Genomic DNA, 22,310 nt, shown 5'->3' on the forward strand with positions numbered 1-22,310 from the left:
TACACTACCGTGCTCATCAAAACATTAAATACTCATAACTAATAAGTCATGAAGTACTTGTGCTGAATTCGATTTGTATAATGTAGGTATCGAAATATTAAAAATAGTCTGTTTTGAAATATGAATTTAAAACTCTAAGGTGTCATTCAAAAAGTAAAGATTTACAAAATGTTGAGAATAATATATACAAAATAAATATATTTTATACACGAATAATATTTTTAAATAATTGTTTTTAACAACTAGACCCATAAAAATGTTTTTTTCAAAAACATTTAAGCTTTTTAAAATAATAAGTGCTCAATGATAAAATAAACACCAGGATACCTATAAGTACCTAAACTTTATAATTTGTTTTACTATTTTTGATTTTAGTGGTACGTAGAATGTATTATAATATATAGTATATTAGTACATTTTATGTAGGAAAGTGGCTGAAAAAAAAAATAATAAATTTATAATGTTATTTAATGATAGGTATATTATATTACATAAAGTAATATATTTTCATAGTATTTGAACGGGGAGCGTGGGGGACAACACTCTCTGTTTTATTTAATTGAATATATAAAGCCCCCCCCCCCAAGTCAAAAACTAAAATTGCACCTATGTCTATAATATTATATGAACAAATAATAAATGTGGACCGACAAGCTTAAAAAAATCACACTATTTAAAAACTATTTAAAAACTATTTATACTTCAATTAAAAACCACCATAGTGGGGATCTATAATAGGTGGGAATTTATTTAAGTTTTTTAATTTGTTTAAACAATGCATAACAAGTGTTATACATTTTTGTATGTATAGCGTATTAAATACGATATTCAGTTTGTGAATGATCCTCAGTAATTTTAATAAGTCCCTTAATTAATTTTGTCTGTAGATAGTCCTCCAAATACACCAATTAGGTTTTACTTTTTACTATACAATAAGGTAGTATATTAGTGTTATTTGTTTTATAATAATAAAGGCTGAGGCTTAAACATAGATTGATAGGTTCATTTGATATTTACAATAATATCTTAAGAAGAATAAATAATAATAATAATGATAAAAGACCCAGTTGATGAATTATTTAAAGATTACTTAACAACACAAAACGAAAAAGCAAAAATACTGACTAATCACCCAAACTCCCTAATATCAGTACTAAATTCTGACGCCATCCCTAGTAACCCTCCTCAAAGGATAAAGAGAAGATGGTGTCGTGATCTAAACCACAATACAATCAAAAAAAAAATTTAAATAAAGTTCTATTTCAAGTGTTGCCATTGGCTGGCTTTTTTTGTGTAGAAATAAGTGTATATATATATATATCCACACACATACCTATTATAAATTATATATTACAGACTGTTTGTTCTATAATAAAGTTAAAAAAAAGATTCATTAAGATAATTTTCATAAGCAAGACGCATAATACGAGAGAGAGGAGTGTTTAATAGATAATTAGATGAGAAAGTAGAATACAGAAGTCAGGAAACAGGAGTGTATCTACTATCTAGTATGGCGAGATGGGACTTCAAAACTTATTTGTAAAAGGAGGGTAGGACACTCACAATACATCTTCGAATAGCAAAAATGGATAAATTTACAACTTTACGGATAGGGTAGTAATCATGTGGGTGGCAGAGGACCTTAGGAGAAAAAGCAGCAAATGAAAGAAATTCACATTTCAACCACTAGGAAATCCATAGGTATTTGTTAGTTTCAAAGAACAGATCCATACTATAGAGCAGATCAAACTAAGGAGCAATACAGACATTTTTAACAACCTCCAATAAAATCAAATTTGAGAGGATAAGTCGGATGAATTCGAGAATTTTAAATGCTTTACAACAGATATTCTGAATATATTACTGACCTTTTTTTGATTTCTGATCGCTGTAGTCGGTTATGTTTATTTTTATTTTACTTTCTATAATATATATTTTTTTTATGGAGTTTTAATACACGCTATAACACATGTTCAAAATATACACTCAGTATTACGTATATGATTTATTATTTTTGAAAATTGTATCAAATACGATAAATAAAAAAGAAGAAACTAGTTTCTACTGTATAGAATAAAAAAATAGATTCGAGTGTATTTGGTCATTGAGTAGGGTCAATTTAATAATAGATATGTTAAATTTGAATTAAATGAATCATAGTACACGTAAAAACGAGTTTGAGAGCGAAGTATTCGCGAAAGTACTTATTCCTAAGGATAGTTTATGTTACATAATAGATAAAAGGTAAGATCATAAGTATTTTCTCAATTTAGTAGGTTGAACTAATTTTTGCAAAAACATTTCATATAAATTATAAATCATCTATATTCCGCAGAATGGTGTTAATTGGTTTATGGTATCAAAATTAAAATGTGTCAATATTTTATAATTTGCATTTGGTCGGTGTAGCAACAGAAAACAATAATTTATGTTAAGGTAGAATGTTTCAGTAGCTTCTATGATTAATATTTTTTTGAACAATGATCAAATCCCCAAAATGGGTTCATGAAAAATTGTTATCTTTCGTTTAGACATTTTTCGTTTGTACTTCCGATATTTTTATATTGTTATATGAGAAAAATGTATAAAGAACCTCGTACTTACTACATTTTTAAACCTGAAATATTAAATTTGAAGATTTTATGGATATTTAACTGTTCAAAAATTTGAATATTTTTAAACTTTCTAATGTATTTTAACAACATGTAATGTTCTCATATGAAAAATAATAAATTGTCCCTGTGTACTTTCGTGATTTTAAACTGCTTTAGGAATAACGTATATGAACCTTGTATTAATTTATCATGTTTTTTGATTGAAAAATAAAACACTTAGATATCAACATAAATAAAAAAACCACTAAAATATTTTGAAATTTATATCATGTCTAGAAAATGCTAGTATCCACAACTATTTTGTGAAAGTTTCGAGTGCCAAAACCGTAAATGGTAACTTTTTTTTTTAATTACATCAAGACTAAATCGATTTTGTCAAAACTTGTGTTGTCTAAATATTTTTGTTTTCAGCGGTTTTTTTTGTGAATTATGAGATTTTCATATTATTTTTATATTTTTTTACATTCATAGTACCAACTTGATCAAGTACTTGCTTGCAGATAGCACCCTTAGAGATAAACATTGAGGTATTTTTTTATAAAAAAAAAAAAACACAAATCATTGTAAAACCAATACAATTGTCACTCATCTCAGAATCTTGTACAAAAATAAATGAATGTACATTAAATTATTATGTCTGTCAGTCATTAATCACTTTTCTCGGGACACATAATTTGTTTTTAGTATTTCTAAAATTATTCTCTCTATATTGTGAACACAATTTTTTATTTGACGGCACTACAATACTCCATTCTTATATTTTCGTAGAAACTGTTTGAAAAATATGATTGAATATATTTTGATGGTCCGTAAAGTATGCCGAGGTTAAGAAATTAAATTTAAATCATAAATGTATTGTATATTATGATTATTTTTCACAATTGAGGATATTACCGGTGACCCCTGTAGTCAACCCCTTATTTTTAACTATAGACATCAAGTAATTTACTACACCACCTAAGTTTGACGATGATGAGTTTTTGGAAGAATGATTTTTTGAGCTTCGTGACGGGTTCATCTGACGCAGGAGTTCGAGTTTGGCGGGGGATGGTATAAAACCCACATCAGAGCCCTCTTTCACCAGTCGGCCTATCCACCAGTTATTGTCATATTTCTCCTGTAACGATTCAAAAACAAATAATAATAATAATAATAATAGTAATAATAACAATAACATAATAATACAAAAATTAATTTTCCAATAAATATTTAAATGGTTTTTACAAATCTATAAAAAAATTGGCTGTGGAAAACTCTAGGTTAATAACGTTACATGTATTTTAAGACAGTGCACTCTTTTCATGACATTTTATTTGTGAACCATATTATGCAAATTTAAATATATATTTTTATTTTACTAACAACTGTAAGCTATTTGTTGTCCTGTATTTATGTCCACCATAGTTGCAACGATTTCTGTAGTATTAAATGTTTTAACACATGGTGCAGCAACATGTGATTTACTACATCACGAACTAATATAAAATCTCATTTTACAACGTTAAATATTTATTATTGGTTTTTAGTGTACCTAGTTTTATCATTAAAAGAAGTAGAACAATTTAATCTAATAATCCATTAAATCTGCAAATGCTGTTTACTAAAAAAAGTATGCATACAATTAAAATAATAATTATGAGTTACCTAATATTTATTTGTTGAATTAATCATCAATTAAAACAAAACTGTGAAACACTTCAGAGGGTATCATACAACAAATGAAGTATTTTATATGCATCATTAGTTTTCGAAAACATTTTATTATTTCCGCCCTTTTTAACAGAATTTTTTATTGTATTCAATTAAATGGGCATTTTATAAATTGAAACTTGAAAGTACTTTTAAAGTTAATTATATACAACTAGCTTTAAACTATTTTGAAATTCTTCAGTTCATTTTTTAAATGTTGTAATTTATTAATATAAAAAGTTTAAAGTTGTGATACTCATAAATAGTTCATACAACATTCTGTAAATAAGTTTACAGAAAATAAACTTTGTTCAGAATCGTTTATGGAACACGAGTTTCCTAGTTCAAAAATAAATTAAATAGTTTAGTCTTCTTATAGGTAAAAATTTCAGTTTTGTTTAATACCAATTAATTGTTTTTCAGTACTAATTAAATTTCTTTGACGACACGATTAAAAATATGTTATGTAGTCAGGCACGTATACAAGGGGTTTTGACTGTTTATAGCTCCCCAAAGAAGTTAAAAAAACTTTTTTTTGACGTGGCAATGCTATACCTAATGTGTTTAGAATATGCATACACTATTTATAATTTATGAAATGCAATTAATAATAAAAAAAAAAAAATATCGATTAAAATATTTTTTTTGCAATTAACCCAACCATTTATTTTTTGTATATAACATAAAAATGATAATATACAGCAGATTTCATGTTAATTGCGTCCGGTAAGGTTATTAAATAAGAGGCCACGGCCATTTTTCTCAAAAAATAAAATTTACCTTTGAATTATTATCTTCTTATCGTATTATTTTTAGTATAAATTAATAAATACCAAAATTATATTAGTAAACTAATCTTTTTTATGTAAGAAATTGGGAGATAATGAACCTTCTCGATGAGAATTTCTAATATTATGGTGGGTAAGTTGGGTGCCACATTATCGGAGACAACTTACCAATCGTATTTATATTTTATTGACGATTAATTGTTTGCACCTCAAACGATAATTTTGTATCGAAATTAACGAATCAATATATGCTCACATCTAGATTATAATAAATTAAGATAAATAGATTGTTACAACATAGTGGGGATATTTTAATACAACAATTAATACATAATATGCAATATGTTCTTAGTTCTTATGAACAGTTCGATCACTAAACAAAAAACAAATTATAGGAGTAATCGATAAACAAAATGAAATGTATACTGAAACTAAAATTAGAATATATTTTGTCATTTATTTTTAAACAATATTGACTGATCATAATGTTTTATTTATTAATATTCAATATTATTTTAGCTGTAATATTAAATATAACAATATACCTAACAATGTACCTACCTACATATTATTTTCTTCGTACGTACCAAGCTGTCAAATTAAATTGATACGGCTGTAATTTCAATACGAAATTATTAAATTATAGTTTAGGACGCAAATAACCCGTCAATAAATACGACAGGTATAAGTTGCCTGCTCTTATCAATTTGGTACTTTAGTAGTATGCACCGATATATCATTATAATGTTCTATTTGTATTGTTGTATAGACTCTATCCTCTCTAAGCCTTTATTTATGATCAATAAAAATAAAAATAATATTCAGTATGATTATATCATTATATAGGCTGTATCAGGACATTTTTGCAAGTGGACATTTTAAGAGTGGTCTAAGGTGAATGTACAAGTAGTGAAAGCATATTGAGGATACTTGAAAACGTCATACCATTCTCTTCACATTTCAAAAGACATAAATACAGCGTGAACTGTATAGTATCAGAAAATCACAAAGACGAATTTTGTATTTTTGTTTAAGGGAGAATTCCAAGAAACTTTTTGTATAAAAGTAGTTTTAAGAGACTAAGGGTATACAACCCTCTTTTTGGTCGTTTATTATACATTTTTCATACTCATACTTTTCTTAAAAATAAAACACTTTATACTATGTTTAAGATATTATAAATATATAGCTTTTAAGACGCTTTAAATAATTGTATCGAATATTTAAATTAATTTCTTTATTTTTCAAAACTAACTAGGTAACTAGGTATTAATTTGTTCAACATTTTCGAAAACGTTCGTATAATATTATACGATTCCGATGTATATGAAATTAAATTATATCGAATTATGATCAATACTACCATTAGTTTACATAAACTTAATAAGAAAATATATATTTTTTTTTTTTTTAATTTCAAGGAAAGAGCCCTCGGCGACATAGGCCATTGGGTTTACATATGTTTAAATTACATAAGAAAATATTATGTTGATTCACATTTTGAAAAGACGAATAAAAAATGTTCCTTAAATCTTAATATTGTGATTTAAATATAAGCAAAATAAATAATTAAACAAAACAAGGTAGATAATTAATAATTATTTTAATCATTTTACAACAATATTACAATAACTTTTTTTGTAGATAATATGTATAAATAATTCATTTTAATACAAAACTAACTTTTTGTAATTAATCTTACAAAATATATTGTCTTTAATCCTCATTAATATAAATCTACATATACATAATTTTTAATTGAATTCAGCTTTATATGTTTAAGATAAACTTGGTTAATAAACTAGAACTATGCATATTATTCTAAATATTAAAAATAAAAGATTATTGTACTTTGAAAACTAATGTCTACTTATTTAGTATGATGTTGTAAAAAAAAAATTAAAACTATAAATCGTGCCAAGTGTTTTACGGACTAAGCTATGTGTATAAAAAAAACGGACAACTTAAAACACGCTCTGACTGGCTGGTCCATAAGACTTTCTTCAATTTCCTGCCAGTCTAACATGTTATAAGAATAAAAATACAATACCTACGAATAATAATTTTGTAAAAATGTTTCTACAGTGAACTACATGTTAAGTCAAAAATTTAATTGTATGATGTACCTAGAAAAATATTTATGATACAAACGCATTGTTTTATATTAACTAATAGAACCCAAATACTACAATACGATATTTATTTTATTATAAAACATTGAACTACCGTACCTTGATATGCAAAAAATCTTTAATATCAAATGTGATCGCACAGCCTTGTATTGGTGAGTCATCATCCTTTTTACCGTCAAATGCGACATTTGTGCGAACGGCAAACGCCACCGGTTTTGTCTGAAAATCACAAATATATAACTATAACACTGTCATATAAAAATACAACATTTGCACAGCCATTGTGTTGATAAATGTCGAAATCGTACAATTGTATTCAACAAACATGTTTGTGGAACATTTTATATTACTTTATAATTTTATAAATAAAATAATGTTCAGGTACTATTACCAGAATTGTATTGTTCAAATAAAAAAAAAAACAAAAATTAAATTACGTATTTTGTAAATAATTATTAATGTATAGTAAGGTCCAGAAAACTTAAATATTTATTTTGCGTAAGAACAAATTTTTATGAGTCTATATAAATTGATATTAAAACAATTTTCAAAAGTACTCTTAAATGACTAAAAACCTATTAAAGTAGGTAGTTGTTTTGTTAAACTATAAAGCATATTAATATTTCTACTAGTTTCAATGTATAAAAAAGTTAGTCAAAATACATTTTAGACCTTTAGAGTTTAGAGTACTTATATTACAGTCGAAAACGAAATTATGATTTATATTATTTTTAGTTGTTTTGGGAAGAAGTATCTAAAAAAAAAAATCATAATTAAGGATGTTTTTAAAAAAGTAAATACTTCGTCTTATATATTTATACTGTCTAAAAATAGTATTCATCATGTCAATATATAAAATCTATATCATCTATCCAGTATCCGTATTGCCATTTCCAATTAATTTAAGGTTATTAAAATAATAAAATAACAGTTTTCGTTTTTCATATATTATACTTACACGGCTGTTAAGTAATTGAGAACGAGCTCTGTGCTCATTTTCGCGCCGCAGCGCTTCTTTCTCAATGCCCAGAGACAGGTCCGCTGTATTTGTTATAACGTCTGAATCTTCAGATCCCTATAATACAAAATAAATAAATTAGTACATAATCTAATAATAATATGTATTAATATATTATTAACTTTTAACGCAAATACAAGTGCAGAATATTAATTAATTTATGTATGGTAGAGTGTCCTATAGAGTTGTGCGAAACTTATTATTTTTCTATACGCAGATATCACAGTTTAATATTAAAAATATTCTTTTACAAACTAATTTAATTTTTAATGTCAGATTTTGATTGTATTGGGTAAAAATTAATTTATAATATTGTAATGTCAAACATGTAGGTAATTACGTGTGACATTGTAAAAATAACACACGCTTGTACTAATTATTTGATTTAATATTATTTTTTAGTAATTCAAATTTACAAAATAAAAGTCATCTGATATTTTAAATATCAATTCAAAAAAAATAATTATTAATGCCTTTAGTGTAATGTGCATTTGATCCTGACTGACTTCTTAATTTTGAAGTTAAACAATAATTTTGTTTTTTCCATGGGTTGGAGAAACTGCATTAGTACACTTACAACGTACTATTGTTTCCTTATAAATTATAACTGATATGTATTCTAATATTAAATTGAATAAAGCAATTATATTAAATTAATAATGTGTTTCTTTTAATGTGTCTATTTCACTGCATATAGTTCGTTGTTGCTATCGCTATACGTCATATAAATTCTATACATTATTGATCCTATACTAAATATTTAAGGTATATATATATATATATATGTAGGTAGGTATAATGTATTTATGTCGAATAAATATTTAAGACCGTTTTGCCTATCCCCGGCTACGTGCTAGTAACTTGGAAAAGGTCAAATATCTTATTTTTAGTTTTTTGAGTAAAAACAAACCAATTGACAAGTAAGTACTTACTTACAAAACAAATGTATAACACTTATTTAACACTTATTTACTAATTAGTAAGCAATTTCATCATAAAAAATACTTATAAGTAGAGATATTAGTACAGTTTATAATAAAAATGATAATAATCGAAACGAGCATTAAAAATATATTATCATCTATACGGATATTATAGGTAGGTTACCTATTCAAAAGTAGCTTAAAAAAATGAATGTAATATTAATATTACATTACATTTAATTAATGTGTAATATTAAATAAGACCTGACTAAATACAATCAATTCGGTTCTTCATTCGTTTAGTATAATCTACGCCACACCAATAGCATCATATTTACATAAATATCAACGTTCATAAATTAAAAACAATGATGATTTGTGTTTGTTCATCCGTATCATAGGTAATTGATATAAAATTATATGCCAAACACTTAAACACTCCCAAAATATTTTTAATTCGGTTTATGTATATCATATTATTGTTACCTTACAATCTAAATGTATAATATTGATTTATAAATCAATTTTTAATTTTACTAGACACTGCGTAAGAACACTGCAGATAGGTACTTGAAATGCGTCATATGGGAACGCTGTAGTAAATTGATAATAAATACACTTTTTTTCTAACACTTTATTTGCTCTGAAGTATTCAGAGAACGTTATAAGATAATATATGTAATATTTTTCAAACTAAGTTTCGCTGAAAATCATATTTTGAATGCACTTTTATATTTAGAGTATTGAATAATTTAAAATCATAATTAACTGTGTCTCATTTTTTTTATGAAGGTTATTTTTATTTCTATATTAAAGTATAGTTCATTTAAAATAAATATGTTTATCTTATGAAATGGGCGTTACCACTGTGAATCAGACTGTGTAATCAAACGAGAGATAAATCAGAGATAATTTTAGTGTTGGGGTAGCGAAAGTATAATTTTGTAAGTTCGAGAATACAATCATATTTGATTTTATTTTTATATTCAATCTTTGTGGCACTCGTAGCAGATAATTTAGAATTATTCATAAAGTAATATTAAAAAGAATTTCAAACAAGTCTTCCACGTGACAATAATATTAAAACTTTTTTTTTGTTAATCGCAATCGTTTTTCTATTTGTAAAGAATATTATTTCCAAATCAAAATTTATTGTCTATTAATGATTTTAATTAATGATCTTAAACTTAAATACATTCTAAATAAAATGTTTTAACAGTATCAATCAATTCAATTTCACCTTTTGAACTCAGAAAACCGTGTACTTAAACATTTTATAGAATGGTTATTTCAAATTCAAATGAAAACCCACTTATTCCTGTTTGGCAAATAAAGTATAGATAGGTATGGATAAAGAATCGAATTTCATTTCAGTTTATAATTACTTTTGGATTGATCGACGAATCAAGTGTCGGTCATTGATAATATCAAATATGTAATCAAAATATTCTATACCAAACCAATATTAACTATGTATCAAACGCTCGCAGCAATTAACCACGAATAATTAGTCTTGTCTTACACATACTATATATGATCGGTGTTTACTAAAATGCTTGGTCGACCTTCTCACATAAATAATATACTCCAGCTTTAAACGGACCGTTTTGTAAGTTAAACAAAGTCGTGCCACGCACTACGTCACGTATATATTTTGATCCGATAATCTAATTATGATAATCTGTGTACCGTGCATTATGTAATAACAATAACAATCATAATTCATAATACATATAGTATGTCTGGAAAGTTCGAAAATCTTAAATACCTACGTGGTATCAAGAATCAAACCGAACAATAACCTATAGCGGTAGGTAACCACACTGCAAAGAAAACGCTGCATAAATAGCGTACATAATTAATACGTACGTTTAAATTAAACATTAAAGTCGTTACAAGTTATATCCACTTACTATGTACATGTATATAGCACGATACATCTATATTATAATATTACATACAACTTGAGATTTATAAACTTTCTAGATAAGACGCTTATACATGTATAAGGGTATATTATGACGTATAAGAGTTTAATAATGTATATACACCGGTTCGTACCCGTGCACGTGAAAATTAAACGAAAACTTTACAAAGACAATTTTTTTGACAGTCGCACCGAGCAAGACGAGTATTTACTGCAATGCAACTGAGAAAAAAAACCATTATATAATAATATTGTAATAGCTTAACTTTTGTGATATTCGACCTGCTGGCATGAGGTATTTTACATAAAAGTATAAACCGCGTACCGAATGTTGAATCTGCAATGTTGCTCAAAGATTGGTCACCTAAAAATTAAGGGAAGACATACTACAACACATAATGAATGTAAAGTAAACAGAAGAAATTTAAAGAACTTGAAAATAAAGTAAAATCACACATTTTCCAAAAATTGTATCTAGATAATTTATCTTAGATATAATTGTAATTAGTAGATGTGTGTAAATAAATACTTAAAATTATTTTTATCAATAGATAAGATAAGAAATTAAAAAGCGATACATATTTTTATCTAGATAATGTACAATACTGCCTTAACGTATATATCAGACGACCGATAATATCGAAATTGTACCTACATTTTTTAATTACCACTCCAAGGTGCATAACACAATAATATAGATATGTTATTTCATGGCCTTGCGTGCGAACTGGAGGGTAATGAATTTAGAATTGCATGCATAGCAATGCTCATGACGGACAAATTATTCGTTTTATTATACCATACGCAATGTTAAAATGGTCATAAAAGTATAAAACATATTATAGCTGTTATTAAAAGCCACGGAATAAAAATGTACATTGTGTAGTATATTTATTTTCTAATAGTATATTACTTAATTATTTAAATTAACCTCTCTATCTCTAAGCTCAGATTACATTTTGGGGAATTATAGTAGACAGGCTGTATACAATTGAGCAATGTAAAATCGAGTTATGTAAAAAGAACCTAAATAAGTATAAGTAATATTAAATTTTAAAGAAAATTGTTGAAGAAAGTTGTATAAATTCAATTTTTATCTTTTACTTCAAATGTACAGAAAAAAAAATACAAAATTATTAGGTAGGAAATATTATATTATTATAAAAATACTTAAATTAATCCACATCGGGATTTTTTAAAATCGGTTATAATTTCTAGACAAGTATATTCTTCAAGTGTAACAACATTAATAGAAGAAATCCAAAAAATGTATTTGTGATATTATTTTATAATATTATACCATTCAAATTTTCAATTTCAAGTGTTAAGAAAATGAGCTTCTTCATATTTAAAATAATGTAACCCAACCCATCCAACTCAAATTATAAAATAGGTATTTGTATTTAATAAAACTTTTTTAAATTTAAAAAATATTATAGTACATGTATTGAACTCAACATATAAAAAAGTTACGTCTAAACTTCGGAAGTCTGCATAAGTTAGTTTTATAAAACTCAATATTATGGAAATTGATTCATTATCCATTCGGAGAGCTGTTACTAGCAAAAAAATATGATATTTTTTATAGTAATATTGAATATTGAATTTGTAATATATATACTATATTAGACACATAACACTATGTCTGGATTGTATTTGTTTTCTTCAATGAACATTTTTCTATCAACAGTATTTTAAAAAATATTCTGTATATGCATTCAAAGACCTCATTCGTTTTGATTTCAAATATTTTTAGGGTTGCCCTAAACTTAAAATGAAAATATTTGGTTTTGCGTTGCTTATAGTATTAAGATATTAGGTATAATATGTATATTGTATAGGTAAGTATAATATAGGATAATTATTAGATTGTAAGCATTTTAACAGTTACGTTGTTAACTTTCATTACATTGTATTAGTGGTAAAATAGTTGTGCAAGAGTTAAAGTAGTTACTGTTACAATAGTGCAAAAGCGAGAAAGTTGGGTACGTGAATCTTTTGAGATTTTTTGAATTCTTTCACGATATTTGAACTAATTACAGTATATTGGTATACATATATAGGCATACCTACTGAACATTTTGCAGTTTGAAAATTGTCTTTTTATCTAAAATGTAGAAAACTGCATTATCTTCTATAGTTGTATACCTATCTTTTGTTTGTATAATATAATATATACCAAGTGTTTAATTATAAAAAATAAATATACATTGATAAAATTATAGTTATAAAATTAGCGGTAAGTAAAAAAAAGAAATGGTTTATACACATAAATAATATACTTATTTAAAAAACTTAGCTGATTTTATAGTACGAATCTTATACTTAGATAGTTCTATGAGGTTTTTTATCATACATAACTTTATTTATTAAGAAATGTTAATTTTATAATAAATGTATTCAGTAAACAATAAAGTATAATAGATTATATAAGAAATAAGAATCATGTACATTATATTTTATAAAATTATTATGTATAAGGTACTTGATATACTAATTGGTCAAACTAACTAAAAAACATTTTCAGTCCAATTAAATGAGTCTCAACCTACATGGCTACATTGCAGAATATCAGCAACCGTGTCCTCGTGCCCTGTACCCACTTTGATTTTTACAACAATAAAATGTGAATTTAGGGTCCCTAATAATAGACTTAGTTCCGCTGCAGGTTATGATGAAGCGGGGCGTAGAGTAGTGTACGACTACAAACTTCACGCGTGATCAGTATAGTAATATAGGTACTTATATTATATGACAGCTCGGAAGAACAATGATAATATATGATATACATAAAAACTATATTGTGGAACTTATTAGGGTCTTTTTTGGCGCTGAAATGTCGTTTCAGCAAAACAAGAAAAAATATTATATTTAAATAAAATATCTAAATTATAGAAAAATTATAACAAAATTGGATTGTATAATATTATTTAGTAAACTGAGTTAGGTTAGGTTATAACCATAAGCCATAACCTAAATTGGCTAAATTTAATAATTGAACTATAATTTACTTTATTTTGTAGTACATAATTATATATATATATTATATATATTATACTTCCGATTTTCATTAAAATTATGGTGTAAGGTATCACTTATAATTTTACTATGATTTACTTATTTTATTTAAATTATTTTAACATTTATAGCTGAAACGGCTTTTGTCTGAAATAGTGTCACCAAAAAGTCCTATTCCCGACTTATTATCATATAGCAGTGGAGCATATAGAGAATGCATACAACGTGGGTTACCTATTGATTCTTCAATATAAAACAAAGGAGATACAATGAATTTTAAAATTATCATAATATACCTATATAATATTAAAAAATTTAAACGCATACTGCTTATAAGATATGATTGGATCATTTCATTAAATTGTAGTCAACCATTTAATAAATAACTTTTTATTCAACCATAAAATTGTTAAATTTAAGTAGGTACTTATATTACTGATATTTTTTTTTAATGAATAAATGAACAAACATAATATAAACAAGGAAATCAATTATTTTGATTTGACATTATACCAACTTGTTGTTTGATTGAAATTTAATTTGTATACTTTAACTTAAATTGTTATTACACTATTACAGTACACCAATTATACCTACACCGGGCTACATTACAGAATATGTTTATTTATAATTCCACAAGGTATTATATATTTTATTAAACGGTGGTTTATAAATTCGTAATTTTTCCACTGGTTATCGAAACATAGTTTAAAGCGAGGTAAAATTACGAAAAATGACATCGAAATAAGCAGTCTAAAAAATAGTTATTTGTTTGGTGTATTATATTATTGAAATATCTTTTTAGCCAAAAAGCACTGTATCCAAAAAAAAGTTATCAACTTCCGAGCTTTAATCATCAGTGCCTGTTATTAAATTTAAAAAAAATGAATCCATAGAATTTCCTAAGATATTGTTGCCTATTCACAAATAACAATAAAATCACCCTGTACAATGTACTATACAATAAATTAATAAAATTATTATGTGTGTGTGTGTGTGTTTGTGGAAATGTAATCGTATGACATAATAATATAATTTTATAGAGTGGCGGGCGCCACGCGCCACAGCAGGCCTTTCGACGGGATACAATATTATATAATAATAAATAATAATGTCGTAATGACGACAGCGCGGCTATAATACGGTGCAAAATTGGCTTTTATAATTGTAGGCGCCACGCCCGCATGGATACCCGGACGACGACGGTTTACTTTGTGATATTATATATTATACAAACCACGACAATATAGTTGATCTACCCGACCCGAAATACGATCCGAACAAACTCACGGTGTCCTCCTCTCTCGCAATAATAATAATATACTGTTAGGTTTATAGTGGCCGAGAAACCGATTGAAAATATTCAGCATGTGTATTCAGCCGTATTAGATTTCGTCTTTTGCGTGCTTTTGACGGCGCCGCCATGGTCGAGTCGAACAAAAAACCTATACTTTTTTTTAAACACACAACATAGTATACGTATAAAAGTGGGTTAAAATAATGAGTTGTATTAAATTTCATAAATTTTATTTTTGGGGGAATGTCAAAGAGGACATCTCCAAAACATAAATCTAAACGTAGTGTATATTAAAAAAAACTTATAAGTTTTTATAAATATATACCTTCCTGAATTTTATTTTATTTTACTTTTTTAATTTTTTCAATATTATTGTACACTTTATGGTTTGTGTGTAGGATATTGACCCCTTGAGTACCGATAATTACTTGCGTCAAATGAGTAATGACCCTGTATGCCGTATGATGTCTATAATGACAATACGGTCCCACCCTTCTTATTTAACCGCTTACAATTTCATATTATTATGTCAACAACTTTTGTAAACTTTTTCAATTGTAAACTGTTTGGTTTTTGTTGTTATATCATAAAACTTAAAGTTTAATTTTTAATTTTTATTCATCTATGTTTGTAAGTCCTTATTTCTTTTTAGGATGATGTTTTGTAATATACTTTCGTATTACAAATGTTATAACTTTTATATTTTATACTCGTTAATAGTACTAAAAGTGCTCAACCCATATGTTCATAATACAGCAAATAAAAATATCAAACATATAAAAATATGTTTTAATATTTTAGAAAAAAGTATGATTTTTTTCTGGACATTTTTTATTCCTACTATTAGAAATAGTAAAGTACATCACTATAATTGAAATATTTATAAAAATCAGAGACCCAGTGCTGGAAGGAACGCAAGTGTTTAAACTGTGACCGGAAAACGTATTTATAATGGCACATATTATGCATCCTCCCTAAATTTAATTGTTATTAAATAGTGTAATAAGTTTTATTAAATGTATGACGTATAATAATGTATACAATATAAAAAGTAAAAGCCGATTATTTTAAAGGTAAACATTCATTTCCTCAAAAACCTTTAACATTTTTATGAACATTTGTTTTGCATAAATCGAACTCATTACAAAACTATTTTTTTGAAAGAAAATAGTTTTATTGGCATTATAATTTTTTTAATTTTTACATTCTCAGAAATTTCAAGACGTTTTCATTTCTTATATTATATTCCAAAGCAGAATATTTAATACATAAAAATCGAAGTTTAAGCGAGTATTAAATTATACCCAGTTATAAACGTAGATACTATAGGTGTAGGTAACTTATAAAACTTATAAGTATTAACTACTCATTCAAAGTTTAAAGTTATATATTTGATAATTGAAATTCTCAGAAAAATATTCTACTTCAGAATATTAAATTAAAAATGAATGTTGTCATAAAAAGGAGGAAAAACTTTAACAAAGTAAAAAAGAAAAAGCGGATGAGTGAAAATATGCGCTTGGCTGTACATTTAGTGTCTAGAGAAATCACTGTAATGGGTGTGTTAAATTTGAATTTGATGATAGATAAAATCATTGAATACGAAAAACGATTCTGAGCGAAAACCGTCTGTTAGACTATAGTATTACTAAGTGTATTCTTTGATATTATTTTACTGCAATTAATTTTTAAAAAGAGGCAAGTGGATGTCACTTTCCTCTACATTAGGTGTCTAGAAGGTCGCTGTAAAGGATTAAATGTAAAGTATTAAATTTAAATTCAATAATATCATTGTACACGAAAAACGATTCTGAGCGGAAATGGTATGTCAGTCTAGGATATTTTATCTTGTTATTACTTATTATTAATACGGTAGCCGGTAAGTTGAATTAATATTATTCTTAAATTATCAGTGATTTGAAAAATTGGGCTGTTTGGGACCAAATTACAACAAAATGACTAAAATCGTTATTCTTTGTGTTAATATGTAATTTCGTCTAAATTTTAAATTAAAATAACTATAAAAAAGCTGTGTTTATGTTTATTTTTAGGTTTTATGGTTACAGAATTAACTACTTACACGGAACCTTGTTTTAAAATTTCAATCCTCATAGCTATAAAAGTTGAACGTTAAATACATTTTTAACTACAAAATCATTTTTCAATTTCAATTTGAGAAGTTTTGTCAAAATTTAAACTTTAAATGCTTATAAAAAAAATTTTGAGTTTACCAATTTTAATAGTTTTAAACTGATATTGTAACAATGTGTCAAGAGTCTTGTAATACTTTTTCATATTTTTTTACCCAACCAATAACATTTTATTGACATTTATAAAAAAAAACTAAACATATTGAAAATTGAGAATGCCCGTAAAAAGCTCAAAACGAGTTAAAATATTTCAAAAATGTTATCAAACACATACATTTATTAATAAAATACCTATAAACATATTTTGTAAATTTTAGTATCTACGGTCATTCGATTTTGAATTACAACAAAATAAGAAAATAACTACATGAGAAATCTAGGAAGTGAATATTCAATGTTGTAACAATTTCAACTTCAAACACTCATACAAATTTAATTTGAATTTCTAGAAGAAATTTTTTGTTTGATAAAGGTAGACAAAAGTATAAGGAATCGTGTATTAAATTTTCAAATCTCAGATATAAAAAAATACATTTTCATGAATTTCTAACATAAAATAATTTTCAAATTTTTGTTATTTTTACATCGTTTATTGAAATTTGAAATTCAGATGCTCATAAAAAATTACTGTGGACTTACGCTCAACTTTTTTTTTAATTTCCACTAACAAAAACTTATGAGAAATCTTATATTATATTTTTAAGTTAACATTTTTTTATGGACTTTGATGGAAGAAAAACTGATAATAATCGAAAATTGTATATGCCTATAAATAGTTCAACATGACTCAAAATTGTATGGTGTTTAGAAAATGTTAACACAAATATAAAGTGTAAATGTCATGTATATAGGGTCATTTTTTTAGGATTAAACTAAAAACCAAAATAGATTTTTTCGAAAATTTGTTTTCTGTAAAAATTCCTGTTTTCCCTTAATTTTCTGTTTGTTTTTCTTGTCGCTTTTGAAAACTAATGTAAATTTCAAATTTCGACCACTCAAATGCACTAACTAGATTCACTTTCCTACCAGAAAAGTTGCTGTTGAAGAAAATCAAAGCACTTTTAGTGCCAAAAACCATGATGTCGGACATAAAAAAAATAAATGAAAAACACACATCATTGTAAAATCAATACATTCATCACTCCACTCACTACCTAAAATTTATTAAGGTTTCCATTTTTTATGCGGACAAGATTTTCTCAAAACCCCCAAAGATATTATATTCAAAATGATCTATGTCCGACATAAATAATTTATGTTAAATGTACAATCTGTAATAATACATTCACCTGTAATGATATTATACTATTATTTTTCGAGTATTGACCCGAAAGAGAAAAAAAAATATCAATAAAAAGACACATTTAAAAACATCGTCGATGGTGCGCAGTGTTAACACGGTGATACATTTATATCGGCATCCAGCAGGTAAATACCTTCGAAATTGCACAGAAAAACGTTACAGAAATTATTTTATTTTTATACATTTTCCAAGACTTCATTCTGTGTCAGGTCGTACTTGAAATTTAAAAAAAAATATACATTTTTCTTCGTATAATAGATGCCATCTGTTTCACGAACAAAGATTCACCCTGTGGGTCATGATACAGTGTATATTATTATGAAATAATTGTATGTACTTATACGATTTTTGATATAATTTGTAAGCATACGCCTATAATTTATATTATCTCTGCCAGCCATGTATTATTTGACCCGCACCCTACGCACTTTTCGGTAAAAAAAAATGAAAACGAGCGACATACTATAATAGATGATAGATATACTATTATTATACTGCTGTACTCGGAAAAAACATCACAACAAATGATAATAATAAACCGAACACGTATCGTTATTATTTACTCTGCAAGACGCGTATAGCTTGACGTATAACAATTTATACATGATATGCATTTTTTCGTTAAAGTGGCTTATTATTTTATACGATTGGAAATGTAGTGCCCATCCTTATTACTTATTAGGAACGAACATTTTGTGGCATGCATTTATGTTCTGTTATATTATATTTATGTACATGATACGTTGTATCAAAATAACAGTCGTTTTTCTACTGTTTTTTTTCATATAGTATATGATACACATTATACTTAAAGCAATCTGTTTGAAAATTTGAAAATGTGTTCCACGTAAAGCCAGTTAAAATATAACAACAACAGGTTCAGGAATGTAATTTTCATAATAGGTATTAAATTTTTAAGTGTTCAGAACAACAAACATTTTATTTAAGTCATAAATAATCGAAAACTGTTAAGATAATTAAATGAATGTAACGAAAGCAAAAAGCGCAAAGCGATAATATGTCGAAATATAAAACACAACTATCATAATATTAAATATGTGAAAATTAATTAAGAACAAAGGGTCATGTCTTATGTGTATTATGCAGAATACATATTTATGTTTATATTATAAATATTTTAAGCCAGTAGCGTGTCTGAAGCACAATCATAGAGCCCCGGGGTAGTTTAAAAATTGTAATTCACCTCGAATTATCGTGAGGCGTTCCATATATACCTCACCTCACACAAAAATTCAACAGATATTTTTTCTTTTAATAATTTTATCCGAATATATTATTATAATCAAATAAGTAAAAAAAATACAAGAAATGAACATTGATCAACCTATATCCATTAGATATCTTAATTTTTCATTTGTAAAACGATTCCTTTGATTCCCGCTATAATATCTTAAGAATAAATTGAATTAAGCCAAACCAGAAAGTCTGGATAAAAATGTTCTTGTTATTAGAAACTCCGATAGTTATAAATTATTAATACTTTTACCTATATTATCCATGTGAATATATAATTCAAAATAGCACTGTAGCCAATTTTTTTATATTATTTTTACAATGCAATTTATTAAGGCCACGAGTATCACCCCTGCAAAATATCATATGCATATTATTATAATAGGAAATATAGAATTAAATCTAATGATACAGAGCAGCTGAAGTAGTCATATGACTGATGGGTATCGATTTGCTAGGTACTATAAGATAAACAATGTGAATCACTACAACTATACTTTGCTGTTTTTACACTGAGTCTCAGTCCATTTGGGTCAAACAGGCTTCATTGATTCGACGATATCAAATAAAACGGACACAAGACAGATAATCCAACTACAATAATTATTATTATTTCAGTTCTGCAGAGACACCTGCTACGAGTCAGTAGAATAGTTTACAATTTTTATTTTTCAGAAACATTATTGATTATTTTACAGGATGTTTTATTTGGCGTAAATTAAATGTGAATAGAATACATTTTTCAACTCGAAAAAATACCTAAATGTTTTTTAAATTTGTTTAGTTTAAATATTTGCCTCTTAAGCATTAATAAAAACAATAAATGTATGCATTCATATGATATCCAGATTGGATTTACCTGATCGTTTTAAAAAAAAATACTCTTTATAGATTTATATTTTATAGTAATGTGTCTGTATAAAATAAACATTGTCACAAGAAATTTAAAAACTCAATTAACACCGTATCGAATGGAGTTGAACTACCGGTAAGTGGTATTTAGGATACCGTTCGATGGCAAAAATAACTATGACGCATTGATTTGTTTTGTCTTTGATATGGTTTTTATAGTTTTCACATAAATTGAATATAACCATAAATAGCTGCAATTTTCATTGTCATCAGAGGCATTCTTAAAATGCTTATAATGAACGGCCAAAATATAAATATCTCAATATTTTTTTAACTAATAATAATTACATGGTATAGCCCGATGTATATGAAAAGATTGTTTACTGACCTATATCGTTTTATTTGTCCCGAGTCCAATTTGACACAAATTTAAAAAATATTTCGTTACGGTAAAGTATGCATACGTCGGTCGGAATGTAGTCGATCGTTCAGCTTGTACACATAATCGGACATTAAAATATGAAAAGAAGGCATAGGTATATTATATTGTTTTAGTTCACGTATCGCATAAATAGAAGAATATTTGCCCTACCACTCCTGTGAAACAAATAAAATTTAAAAAACCAGAGAAATCGCTTTACCAATATATTTTACCATTGTACCAATATTTTTCGACGGTGCATCATTGAATAAATCACTGCAAAAGGTAAATATAGACTAAAATGGATAAACAATTGCAGCAGAGATATTTATAGTCACTCAGAATCTAAAACAAGTCAAAAATATAAAATATTTAACTGTATTTAATTATTTAAATGATGTGAATAGTGTGTTCATTTTCCACGTATTAAAGCTCAACATTTACAGTGGAATGCACAAATAGTCCAAACATAAGTATACCTATACATTTTTAATCCACGTCATCCCTGACCCCCGTTAAGTGCTGTTTTGGAATCGCTTTTAATACTGGAAAATTTTTACATTTTATACATCACAAATTATACTGTATAATGTTTTGCGATATATGCACTTATTTATTGTTATCGTCGTATTCATTAATTTTTATCTAATTTGTAATTTCGGTCAATAATGTTTGGTACATATATTATTATTGATATTGTTATCATCAAGATATCACTGACAATGGGCAAGGTCTGTGTGACAAATCTAACATTATTCAAGAGATAGGTGTGATTTATGATGGCTTGCAAGTCGAGTAAAATATAACTATGTTCGTCTGATAACTTTTTATAGGTAAATGGAAGACTACTAAACTCTCATATTATAAGCTTTATGCCTGATACCCAACTAAAGTTATGGTGACTACATCATATACAAAATTAA

The 22,310-nt window shown here is 26.3% G+C and overlaps 1 protein-coding gene across 1 annotated transcript in view; it reads right to left on the reverse strand.

Moving 5' to 3' along the window:
• LOC111040721 (voltage-dependent L-type calcium channel subunit beta-1-like) overlaps positions 1-22,310 on the reverse strand; it is a 65,120-nt gene that overhangs the window by 13,203 nt on the left and 29,607 nt on the right. The window contains exons 2-4 of the mRNA XM_022324728.1: positions 8,183-8,299; positions 7,324-7,443; positions 3,573-3,732 (exon numbers count right to left, since the gene is read on the reverse strand). Of these exons, the coding sequence (XP_022180420.1) occupies positions 3,573-3,732; positions 7,324-7,443; positions 8,183-8,299 (397 nt within the window). The remainder of the gene's footprint in view (positions 1-3,572; positions 3,733-7,323; positions 7,444-8,182; positions 8,300-22,310) is intronic.

Source organism: Myzus persicae, unplaced genomic scaffold (assembly GCF_001856785.1).
Source record: "Myzus persicae strain clone G006 unplaced genomic scaffold, MPER_G0061.0, whole genome shotgun sequence".
Classification (NCBI taxonomy): domain Eukaryota; kingdom Metazoa; phylum Arthropoda; class Insecta; order Hemiptera; family Aphididae; genus Myzus; species Myzus persicae.